General features: G+C 41.1%; 1 protein-coding gene across 3 annotated transcripts in view; it reads right to left on the reverse strand.

Moving 5' to 3' along the window:
- Positions 1 to 12485, reverse strand: part of FANCC (FA complementation group C) — a 143601-nt gene that overhangs the window by 97525 nt on the left and 33591 nt on the right. For all 3 annotated transcript variants that reach the window (XM_059724842.1, XM_006266606.4, XM_059724841.1), the window contains exons 2-3: positions 9073 to 9246; positions 7439 to 7523 (exon numbers count right to left, since the gene is read on the reverse strand). In XM_059724842.1, coding sequence (XP_059580825.1) covers positions 7439 to 7523; positions 9073 to 9237 — 250 coding nt within the window. In that variant the 5' untranslated portion in view covers positions 9238 to 9246. The remainder of the gene's footprint in view (positions 1 to 7438; positions 7524 to 9072; positions 9247 to 12485) is intronic.

Here is a 12485-nt window from a genome sequence, read left to right on the forward strand (position 1 = left end):
ACCTAATGCTATCTCCTTCAAAAGCATCATTTTATTTAAAACAATCTTGACCTAAAGTTATTTTTGAGAGAAATTAAACAAATACATTTTTTTTCTCCAAACTAGCCCTATTATACTGCTATACTTTGGGAGCTGAAGATTTAAAGCAATATAAGCCACTGTTCTAATATAGTTAATTAAAATGATCACAAAATTCTTGCACTGTTAATACAAAAATAAAAATATTTCAGTAATAAGCTAATGACACCTTGTACATACAGAAATATACAATTCCATCTATTAAAACACAAAATATATAAACCAAATATAGTTCAAGTAGTTTCAACCTTACCTGTGCCTTCCAATTCTGCATTCCTATTCTTTTGAGAAAAATATTAAATTTAATAATTCACAACCAAAATTGTATTCAGCAAATGGAAAAAAGAGAGTAGGAGGGGAAAGTTACACTTTGGTACCTGTAATATTACACACAATGGTTTAATTGGAGACTTATGAATAAAATGTCCTTCCTCCTGCCCCAGTTTTTTTTTGTTATCCACAAGGACTTTATGCACACCATAAAGGGAACTGCACATGCTATTGTTTGTCAATAACATTAATCAATAAATTACTAATAAAAGTTAAGCTGGGTAGAACCAAGAAATAAATCCAAGAAAGGAAATCCATTCCTCTTCCTGACATATCTAAGGGTGCCTTGAAGATGTTTCTGAAGTTCAAAGGATGAGAGGTTTTCCTTTCCTGGTTTGGGACTGGGACAGAAATATACAAAGAGGGTTTCTTAGTTTTTGGCCAAGACTAAAACAACTGTAAAGAATAATCGTGGCACTACTGAGTGGAAAAAAATCTTCCTAACGCACGAGGAACAAAAAAAAGTCAAATCCCTTAGCAAGGCTGAACTCATCATACTAACATTACTGTGTCAAAATCATAGTCTTAAATGTATTTCATGGCAGAGGGACAAAAAAAGAGATTACCACGATTCACTGAAATGTTACTCTTTTAAGCAGTTTTCACTATCCCAGCATACTACTATTAAATGACAAACAAAAAAGTTCTTGTTATTAACATCAATACTAGCGTACGATAATAACTGATTACTGAAAAGTTTAGCTGGTTGGCCCCTGTGCAAAAAGGACAGTGCCAGTTTGTTCTTGCTGTTAGTTTGCCTTGGTTCTGAAATGAAGTTTTACACTATGAGGCTGTCGCACCTGATTCCACATACGTCATCTCTTAATACATTTTTGTAAAAGAAAAGAAAAGAAATCTTTCGCTGTCTACACTAATCATAGGTCACAACAGGCTTCGCCAGTACTGTATTTATGTGATTCCAAAATGAGGAGATGGGGTTTTTTCCCCATTCAACATGGGGAAAACAAAGCTTTGTCTTAGAATTGAGTATCAAGTAAAGATGCAATAACTACAGTCAGAGAGGCAGCAGAAACCCACTTGGCAATGCATGGGACAGTGTAGGGCCCAACACCAAAGCATGGGGCAACACGGAGGCACAAGGCAGAAGCACAGAGTGGCTCAGGACCCAGTGGCAGGGGGCAGACAGCATGGGAGTAAGTGGCAGGTAGAGCAGACATAGGGATAGACAAAGCATGTGGGGGCCAGGCACTAGGGGGAGGCAGGGAGGTCATCCCCACTTTGTCCCCGGAACACTGCCTTCCTCACATTAAGTTCACAGTGCCTATTAGAAACACAGCACAGTCTATTTGAAGAGACTTACATTTCAAACTCCCCTGCCTTAGTCATCAGAAAGTATCTTCAGAAGAATACACCACTACCAAACTATTTAGAACAAAGGGTGCTCAACGCCCGGCCTGCAGGCCAGATCTGGCTCCCAGTTTCCTGTCATCTAGCCTTCAGAGTTCCCCATGAGAAGTGCTCCCCTGCCACCAAATTTCCAGACCTGTGCGGGGTCCTATGAGACAGATGGTACAACCCTGTGTGTTAGACTGGGTGTGCAGGGTGGCGTGGGGCTGAGCAGGAGCAGCAGAGGACCCCAGGCCCAAATCCCAGCAGGGGGCAACACAGGGCCCCACAGTCTGATCCCAATGCTCAGTGCCCAATGCCAATGAGCAGGGGCCTACCAGTGCCTAGGGTGGCCGTTGGTCCTGTTTTATACCAGACTACCCAGTTTTTAAACTCTTTGTCCCCTGTCTGTTTCTCGATGAGGACTGGACTACAAAAAGTCCTCTTTTTCAGTTCACTGGTAGAAATACATGTCAATCACTTGCCCTCATGATTCTGTTGGCTGTGGCTAGAGCTAGGGGGGGTGCACAGTCCAGAGAAGCAGGGTTCATAGCCAGGGAGGGAGGGAGGGAGGTGGCCTTTTTGGTGGCCCTGCCCCTTGCTGCTGATTGGCCAAGGGGCCCAGCAGTCCCATCCTTTGCTGCTAACTGGTCAAGGAGGTGGTGGATACACCCCTCACTGCTGATTGGCTGAAGGGAGCTGCCCCTCACCAAGGGGATGTCCTGTATTCTGGGGATGCATCAGTGGCAACCTTACCAGGGCCACATGGGACACAATTCTGGTGTGAGCAGCCCAATCCCAGACCCTGTCCCATGCCACTCATTTGGCCCACAGGACCCAAAGATTAAGCACCAGTGATCTAGAACATGGCTGCTTTCATCATCTGGTGTCCCATTTATAATAAAATTAAAGCCAAGATATTCTTTCAACAGTTTTTTCATGTAATTTACATTACTTTCAAAAAAAGATATGAGAAGCACATTTTTCTCAATGGATACAAACAAAGTGTGTCACCAATGTTTTTCCCAGAACTCTCTGCAGGTTTCATACAAGAATTGTCTGAGATGAAGTAGAGTGCTACAGTGCAGCAAACCTCTGCAAGCTGTTCAAATTTCTGTTCTACAATTCATTTTTCTTCACACAAAATTGTTCAATCACCAGTTTTTGTATTTTACTCATATGACCTACCGCAATTAAAATAATTGTAGTTTCTATTTATGCAAAGTACTCTCAAGATGTCAATAGCTTACTTTTCACTTGAAATGCATGGCAACATTACATGCTCTTCAAAACATCAAGCCACAACTTTCAAGAAATATGCCCTTTGGATACTTTTCATTTCTCTGCTTAACATGACTATTTGCCATTTTGCTCATACTTGCTGTAGTTATTTTGTACCTTGTTTTCATCTCTAGAGCAGTTACCCACTTTCCTGCTCAGCTACAAATCTCAAGGGGTGAGTGTACTTTAAGAGAAGGCAGGCTGTTTCTTAGAGAAGCAGCCTGCAGATGTGCCAAGGGCTCAGAGAAAGGGCAAGGGCTAGGGGACTCAGAAAAAGAGAAGAGGCTCAGAGGTCCTGAGGAACAGGTAGGACCAGGATGCCAATAGGTCTCACTGGTGTAGGAGTGGGGCCAGAGCTCATGAGTCTCAACTGGCCTCAGAGCAGAACCAGGGTCTAAGGAGAAGAATCAAAGGCCAGGAGGGACAAAGCTGGAGACCAAGGGGCCCAGAGTGCCCATAGCCCAAAAAGGGCCTGGTATAATGGACAAACAGAGCCAGGAGCCTGTAGCTCATAGGGGTGGTTATGATCTGATTAGTATGTGTGACATATGCAAAGCACAGGTGTGGGTATTGGAAAGGATGGAGCACCTAATTAGCTCTTAAGGCAATGATTAGGGTCACCCGTACTCATGAGGAAAAGATCTGACTTGGGAAGCCCTGGGGCAGCCTCCTGTTTTTGAACGTATCATCTCATCAAGGTGTGGCAGGTGAGTGCAAGGAGACATTGCCCAAAAAAGATCAAAGTGGATACCAAAGAGGGGGGGGCTCCAGGGGCATCACGGCCAGTCCAGGAGCAGGATCCCATTACAGAGAGCTGTATGTGTGTGCCTGTAATAGCTGAACAACCACCTCATTTAGTGACTGGATTAGCTATCAGTACATTCATGCATCATTTTTAAGATGAAATAACATATCAAATTAGATACATTTTACATCAATTTGCAACATTCTGTGACATTTTATTGAAAGTTGAGGCTACCTTGATAAAATCACAACCACACTCATACCTCCCCAGTAGCTCAGGACTGCAAGTACTGCCATGAGACTGTGTGCATTTGTGCTTTTCCAAGATTAGCCTTCTGAATACTAAGAAGGCTAACCTGGCTACATGCTGCTCAGGGGTGTTTATGAGGAGATTATTTTTCCTTAGAGACCAAGTTTCCTGCACTGAGTGGTCAGCCATGTGAGTTCCCCACCCCAAAAGACGTACTTCTGAGGTGATGTGTATTGTGGTTTGGACATGGTGGGAATTAGGATGTTTTTTCCTCCTCTATTTATTAGTATAAAACCCAGTGAATTGAGCAAAATTAGTTCCTCCCATGCTGCCTGGGTGGCCTGGCATCAGAAGTATGCCTGAATGAGCCATTTGTCCCAATGAGGAATTATGTGAAATCCACTCAACAGATGGCTGCTGCTACAACCAACAATATCTTCAGAAACACTCAGAACAGATGCCAAACAAAATGAAAATTAGCTGAATTGGAAATGTCAACTGTCCAAAAAGACCTCAAGTAATTCTAGAGAGAGGAAGTGGTAGGTATGAGTAAACAGGCATCTTTAGGTCCACCGAAGACAAAAAAAAATCCCCCTGATCTAACTCCAGCACTTAAAATGAGAGATTGTTTTTTGGGGGGGTCTTTTTTTTAATCTCTTAAAAAAAAAAGTCTGACACTTACATATCAGTGTAGAGTAAACCCTCATGAACTCCATTCATTTGCAGCTGGGATCATGGCTCCTAATATGCAGCACTTTTTTCTTGTTTGGGGAAAACGTAAAGGGAGACCACAAATCAACACAGTGAAGGAAAAAAAGATTTTAGATTACCTTGTCTCAGAAGTCACCGGAGAATATACATTTGTTGTCCGGTTAAGCCAGACCAGTCTGAATCCAGGTTTTCTCCCAAAATTTTCTCACTCCGCAGAAAGGATATACTATCTGACAGCTTGAGAAGATTAATTCTTGCCTTAAATCTAGAGGAACTAAGATTATCTAATTTAATCTCCTACATGGTACCGCCTGCGGAATTACAGCCAGAAATTCTTACATCTATTTTTCAAACCCATGTCCAAATCCATACTGCCCAATGAGCCACTAGGGAGCAGCAATATCATTCCAACTACTGAACACTAGAGAAAATCTAAAGAAGGAAGTGCAAGCAAACCTTATCTAATTACTTAAAAATAAAAAAGAATCACTAAATAACTAACTAGACTGAAGAAAACAGGACTGAAAATAAAAGTCTAATGATAGACTCCATTTTCCTAGACAGGGAACTTTTTTAATTGAAACTGGACTTCATTAGGATTTCTAGACTTTGTGAGGAAAGCACAGCCAGAGAATACAATATACAGGAGGACAGAAACTTATCCTTACAATATTCTTGGAGCTGGTACAGACCCTACACATTTTTTTAAAGAATCCTGAGTGGCATCCACAAAAAAAGACAGGGTATGCTTATGATCTTGTTTGAAGGTCAGACAAAAAGAGAACTGTGCAAGAGACATGCCTAAGTAAGCGTTCCCAATTCTCTTCAGAGACACACCTAGTGCATCTGCAACTGTGCTCTCATATTTTGAGTTGACAGACCCCAACCCCAGCTCCATTCTCTGTGACCACTGTGACCCACTGTAGCTATCTTAAATACTGGAGAAAAAGGGCTGTGCAGTCAACTTAGAAATCCTAAAATAATAATTTGCATTCCTGTCCCATCAAGTTGCTAGAGATAGTGGAAGTTTAAGAAGCCCCTGAAAGGATTTTAAATAACTGGTGGGGGGAGTAACTAGAGTCACTTAAGATTTAGCAGCCCAGGGAACATTTGTTGAATCAATCAAGTATTTCGGGAAAGGTCAAGGAAAAATGGAGCAAATGGTCTTCAGCAATCCTTACCTAGCAGATGTCTTGAAGGACACTTTTCATCAGGGAAAGCCTACTTCCTCAGGGGCAAAGTTTTCATGAAGGTTAGTTTAGTTTGACACAACCTGAAAAAACTGCCTCATCTATTGTCTCACCCAGCTGCCATTTCAGAGAGCTCCTGCTCCAGTGATAAGCTTCTCCTCCTTTAAACGAACTGAGCAGCTGGTTTACCTTAAGTATCTTCAGCCACTTGTATGTTCAACTGAGATAATGAGGTTTTTCTTAATGAAAGGAGAACACCCCTTACCTCCCCCCATATTCATGGTCTTAAAGGAAAAAGTAAAAAAATGCTCCAGGTACAAGAAACACAGTTTAAGTGGTCAAAGATGAAAGGGGAGTTATTTTGTTTTTAGTCTTTTGTAGTTGACTGAGAGTAGTACCAATTACAGCCATGAAAGGTACATCCTTTGAAGTGAACAGGAACAAAAGAAGGCATTAGATGGTGGGTAACTTGCTTCTTTAAAAAAACAGTAACAAAGAGCAAAATATTTACTTGGAGAGCTAGCTCAATGGCTCAGGGATAGAGCTCTCATAGGATGGGGATCTTAGTTCATTTAGCAATTTCTCCATTCCAGGCTGATGCACCAGAATTGCTGAGAGGTAGAACATAGCCTTTAGGGTCATTTCCTTCCAGCTTTTACTTCACCCCATTCTGTATTCTCAGATAACAACACCTACTGACCAATTTGTGAGTAATGTTTCCAATTTCCTCAGGCCTCTCCCTTTTGGGTCTAAGCACTTGCCAATTTTAATGTGTATTACTGGAAATAAAATAAAAGAAGAAACTTATTGTGACATTAAGTACAAAAGAAAAATAAGTACAAAAGAAAAAAGGACAGGAGAACAGACTCTAGTAATTTTACTGTAGCCTTTTTACTTTTTATGAGGATACTCCAGGAATTAAAATAAGAATCTTTATTAAAAAAACACTTCTTCGCACACCAGAATGGGGGCATTCTGGTAAAGTTAGAATGAAGATCTTGTTGAAAATAACCTGAAATTTAATTTTTCAAATTCAGTATTTTGTACATTTTTGGAGCCCAAGATAAAAATATAATTAGATGAAAGAAAGCAAAAAAAGAAGATAACAGACTTTTATACAAAGTTGTAGTATCATTCTAAAACCAATTATTATTGGAACACCTGAAAACTGAATGTTCAGTGGCCTTAACTTACTGAGCCTAAGAGTCAAAATTTCTCAAACATGCCACAGAATGCAATTGTACCTGCAGAAAATTTAAGATGCTGTCATAACTCAGTAGATAAATGTCATTTTCCTCAAGAATCCTCCTTTGAAAAGGAGTGGATAGATTACAGAATAATAGGTACCACTTGTAATGAATGATAACATAAGCCAACTAGAGAAAAAAGTACATATTCAACTAGAGGAAAAATATGACCCATTTCCATGTTAATCCAGAAATTAAAAAAAAAACAGTGTGAAAGTAAAAATCTACAAGTCTTCTAGAAATTAGTTTTCAGATCTTACCATATCCTATAACAAAGGGATTCCAACAAAGCCTTCCTAATAACTGACCAATTAAGGGAAACCTCTGGATTGCTGCAACTGAATTCTGTAAATGAAAACAATAAAAAATTCTTAATGTACTGTACATCAAACACATATCATGAGTGACCTACATAGCAGTGAATGACATTACCCATGGTTTCTGCTAAGGTACATGTTGGAAACAAAACATTTCAGGAATTTAATAAAACCAAAGCTTCCTGATGTCAGCTCTTACTTTATACTGTACTTAGGTTAGTTAAGGCTCATATTCATTTCCTTAATTATGTAAGAAAATAAACTTAATTTTCTTTTTGTATAGTAGTCTTCCCTTACTATATTAGTATTTGTAAATAACAGATTTCCTGCTGATAAGACACAATTAGAGTATGTGTTTGTTGATTTCTAACACTTTTATACTATGCAGTGGAATCTGAAGAAACTAATAACAGCTATAGCTTAAAATAGCTAATTGATACTATTTGTGCTCACTATATGCTAACAGATATCATAACTGGTGAGTCACAACCTGCAATTTAACAGGCATTTAATTTACCAAAAAACAAACAAATAAAGCACATTTTACTAAACAGAATGCAGCTTCACTATAAAAGTAGTAGGTAGTGGCTTATTTAAACTCTTGTGTACAATCAGTCTTATTTTTCCATTTTTGTAGCTTTACTGTCTCATAAATGAAGGCTTTTAAAAATGGCACTGTGCTGAGATAATGTGCAAGTAGCAGAAACGATAACCATCTCCTGCTGCTGCAATAAATTCCTCAGATTTGTCTCACATTTGTGGCTGGCCCTAGACTTTCTGGGGCCATGTACAGAAAGCCCATTTTCATCCAAGCCTCAGAAGTGACTTACCTAAGAAGTAATCTTATAAATTTAAAAAGTCATGCTGCTGTCTTACAATTTCTGAAAAAATGCTTTTAAAAATCCAATTTAATTTTAGAAGATTTTTGTTATTATTATTCCTATTTTTATCTTTGTGTGAACATTTTAACCTTGCAGTATGAGATGATATTATTGAAGGCTATTCAAAAGTCACAAAAAAAATTTAAAATTTCCTAAAACAGGTTTCATCTAAAAAAACAAAGAAATCAAGAGATTACAATTACTCAAATCACTAAACCAAACAGTGAGCAACATTTACCAGTGATCTGACCACACTCATGGAAGTCACTATATATGCCATAGGACTGGGGTTAGCATGTCAGCAGACTCTCTAAGATTTAAGGGATCAGTTACAATTTTGCATGTTAAGGCCTCTAAATAATCCAATTTATGACCTGACAACCAGAATCAAATTCTTGTTTATTTTAAAGAGTTTTCAAAAGAGGCTGCTCGATTGGCTAGGAAATCCCATGTGATAACATAGCCAATCAAGAAGAAAAAGGTCCTTCACAATAAATCAGGGACACAGGAAACACATTCCTGTTTGCATTACCTGTGGCTGTTTCCCCAATTTGCCTCTCTGATCCAGCAATACATTAGGTCAATACCACAAACGTCTCTGCTACCGTTAGCTTTCTGGTTTTGTCAAAACATGGGATGCAGATTGTTTCTGAGGCCATCTTCAAAACAGTTCATTCTTCCACTTAAGTTACTTACCATATGTTTCAGGGTTTCATAAATCTGCTGTAGAAACTCCTGTAATTTAGGCAGATGAAGGCAGACATCTTGCTGGGACTGCAAAGTAGTGGTCTGACCCCATTCAACAGCTTTATTCAGCCAGTACTCAAAGTTCAATTTAGGCACAGTGGTATCTTGGGCCATCCTCTGTCCCTGAAAAGGTAACAATTCCAATCAGACAGATATAAATGTTGACTCTAGACTCTGAAGGGTGAGGGAGAATGTTTCTGCTAACATCTCATCTGCAGGGAGGGAGTGGGGGAGAATTTAAGTTTATATACATTCCATAAAGAATACAAGAAGCTTCTAAAATTATAAAGGAGTAAAATAATAATCCCTTTGTGTCAAAGCAGCAGTGGTGGAATAGTAATCAGTAAATTACCCTAAAATGTGTCACCCAGCTGGGGCTCAAATTTTTACTATCTGAATTTGTCATCACCAATGTTTCATTAGAAGAGCAGTAAAATAATGTGCAAGTATGCACGAGCTTGCACATGCACACAAGTGCGAGTATACAAATTTATCCAAGCTAAATGCATCATGTTGCATGAACCTTATTACTCCTCATTACATCCACTATTTTTACAAGAAACTGTGCATGTATATTAGTCAAAACAAAGCTCTTGCAGGATTTTTATACAATGGAGAAATCTAAACTGTCTCTGCTTTTCAGGTTAGCATGAAGGATGTAATCAAGAGGGGAATGTTTTTATAATTCTACATCTGTTATTGTCTTTTAGCTTTTAATGCAAAAAAGCCCTTTACTTACAGCTGTCTAATGAATTTAATGCCATACATTCTCACACAAAGCCTACACTTTTTCCCCTAAAAACAACTGGGGAAAATTGGGGTGCACATTACATGTAAGGAAAAGGGTTCCCTGAGGGTCTGGAAATTTGGAGAGTGGGGAAGGATGGAACAGTGACAGGCAGTATTAATTGCTGCAGCTCTGGGAGCCACAGCAATTAATGTTACCACCACTACCTCCCTCTCCCCGACCCCCTTGGAAAATGTGCAGAGCACCCCCATACCACGCCCCTGCCCCAACATGGCACTAGATTAGGACAGTGTGTAAGGTTGATCTGTGGTTGGAGCACCAGGTTCAAACCAGCACATGGCACTGGACTCAGCACGCGACTTCAGAGCCAGCGTCGGGGGTCAGACCCAGCGCCTCGCTGGAAGCAGCATTACAAATCGAGTCCTAGTTAACCATGCATCTGCACTGCATGGCCCCAGGACCAGTCTTCTGGATCAGGTCTTGATAGGCCACACAGTCCCTGAGCCATGCCATGAAGCCCCACAACCAGTGTGTTGGGTATCAAGTCCTGGTACACAGCCCCAGAGACCTCAGATTCCTGCTACTTACCCCTACTCCATGGTAAGATTTTTTGTTCTTGGGGCCTTGCAAAAATAGGGTGTATGTTATATTCAGGGGCATGCCATATGCAAAGAAATATGGTAATCTCCCTCTTTCTCCCCCTTATTTTTTTAAAACAAATCATACACTTGATTACGTATTATATTACTGATAGCAATTAGTTAAAATCCGGACCTTTCAATTCACCTAAGAAAGCACTGCTTTTTTAGCACAAGGACAGTATTACCAACCCCAAATAGTCAAAAAAATAATTTGTCAGACACAAAGAACATCTAAATCTTCTACCCCAAGGGATAGAGGATATGGAAAACCAAAAAAATTAAAAGGTTACAAAAAGCTCTTGTCCATCATGTTCCAGACTTGAAAATAAATATACAAATAAGTATATTCTAATAAAAACCTTGTGGGGAAAAGTCAGCAAATATAGTGTTCATCGAAAGCAATAGATTTAGAGCCTTTTTAAAAATCAGTGTCTCTTTTTATCCATACAATATACACAACAGTGTGAACATTGGTATAACAGCTTTTCCATCAGTCATTTTAAAGTCGTTCAGTTATACCCCAGGGAATTATGCACAGAAACATTCAAAATCATGCAAAATCAATTACCTTTTTTTTTTTTTTTTTTTTACAAATAAATTAAATATAATATTATGTGAACCTTCTTTAGAAATATATGCAGGTACTTTGTATGGTTGAGGGGTGGGTGTGGGGGGGATTTGTGAGGGTGTGTGGGGGTGGGTATGTGTGAGGTTTGTGGGGGTTGTGAAGAGGTGTGGGTGTGTGTGGGGTTTGTGGGGGGTGGTTATGGGAGTATGTGGGGTTTGTCGGGATTCGTGTGTGGTTTGTGGGTGGATGTGGGCCTCCGCCACACATCCTCATCACCTCCCCATGGTGCACAGCCCGCACAGCCGGCGGCTCTACAGCAGCAGGTGGTAGGCCCTCAGGGCACTCATGGCTGCAACAGACAGAGCTCCCAGTGGCACATGGCTCCAGCTGAGTCCTGTCGGCTGCACATGGCAGCCTGGAGCCAGCCCAGCCTGGCCTGCGCTTTCAAACCAGACCAGGCTGGCTCTGTGGCAGCATGTGGGGCCTACGGCACTGCAGGCAGGAGCCACACACCATCAGGCCAGGCCAGCTCTGTGCTTCCACGTGGGGCTTCCAGCACTCCAGTGAAAGCTGCACGTGGAGGCACAGAATCACACGCCATCAGGCTGGGTGGGCTCCATGCCTCCACATGCAGCTTCCCACTCACCTGCCCAGCCCAGCCCAGCCCAACAGTGCACAGACTGGGAGCCACACGCCATTGGGCCAGGCCAGGCAGGCTCTGCGCCTCCACATGGGGCTTCGAGCACTCCAGTGGGAAGCCACACACAGAGGCACGGAGTCATGTGCCATCAGGCTGGGCTGGTTCCATGCATCCACACGCGGCTGGAGTGGTGAAAGTCCCATGTGGAGGCACAGAGCTGGCCAGCCCAGCCCAACACCATGTGGCCCACACCCACCCACAAATCCCACTCATACCGACACACACCCCCACGCCCACCCACAAACCCCATGCCCACCCCCTGCCCTGCAGGTAGGAGCTCCCCTCCCAATTTACCAGCAATCCAATCATGAGCCACTGTTTTTGGTGCCTCCACATGGGGCTCCCAGTGGATAACGAATTTGGGACAATATTTACCTAAGCCAGATTAAAACTTGCAATAACAATAAAACACTAACAGATAGGCAAATAACAGTAAAACCAATCCACAGTATTAATCCACCAACCTTCTTCGCTAGTAAGTATTTGAAAATAAATAAGACATCTTCAGTAACCATTGTTTTGTCAGAGGGCTAAAACAATGGTTACTGAGGACATCTTATTTTTACATTTGGTAAAAGTTAAGGGGCTTATCAATCTGATTTCCACAAGAAAGATTCATCCTGTTGAAGAAAGACTAAGAAAAGGCACTCTACACAGCTTAAAATGAGGGCTGCCAACAGAGCAGTTGCTCAGGGGAGTCCTTTG

This window comes from Alligator mississippiensis, chromosome 3 (assembly GCF_030867095.1).
Source record: "Alligator mississippiensis isolate rAllMis1 chromosome 3, rAllMis1, whole genome shotgun sequence".
In the NCBI taxonomy this organism is placed as follows: domain Eukaryota; kingdom Metazoa; phylum Chordata; order Crocodylia; family Alligatoridae; genus Alligator; species Alligator mississippiensis.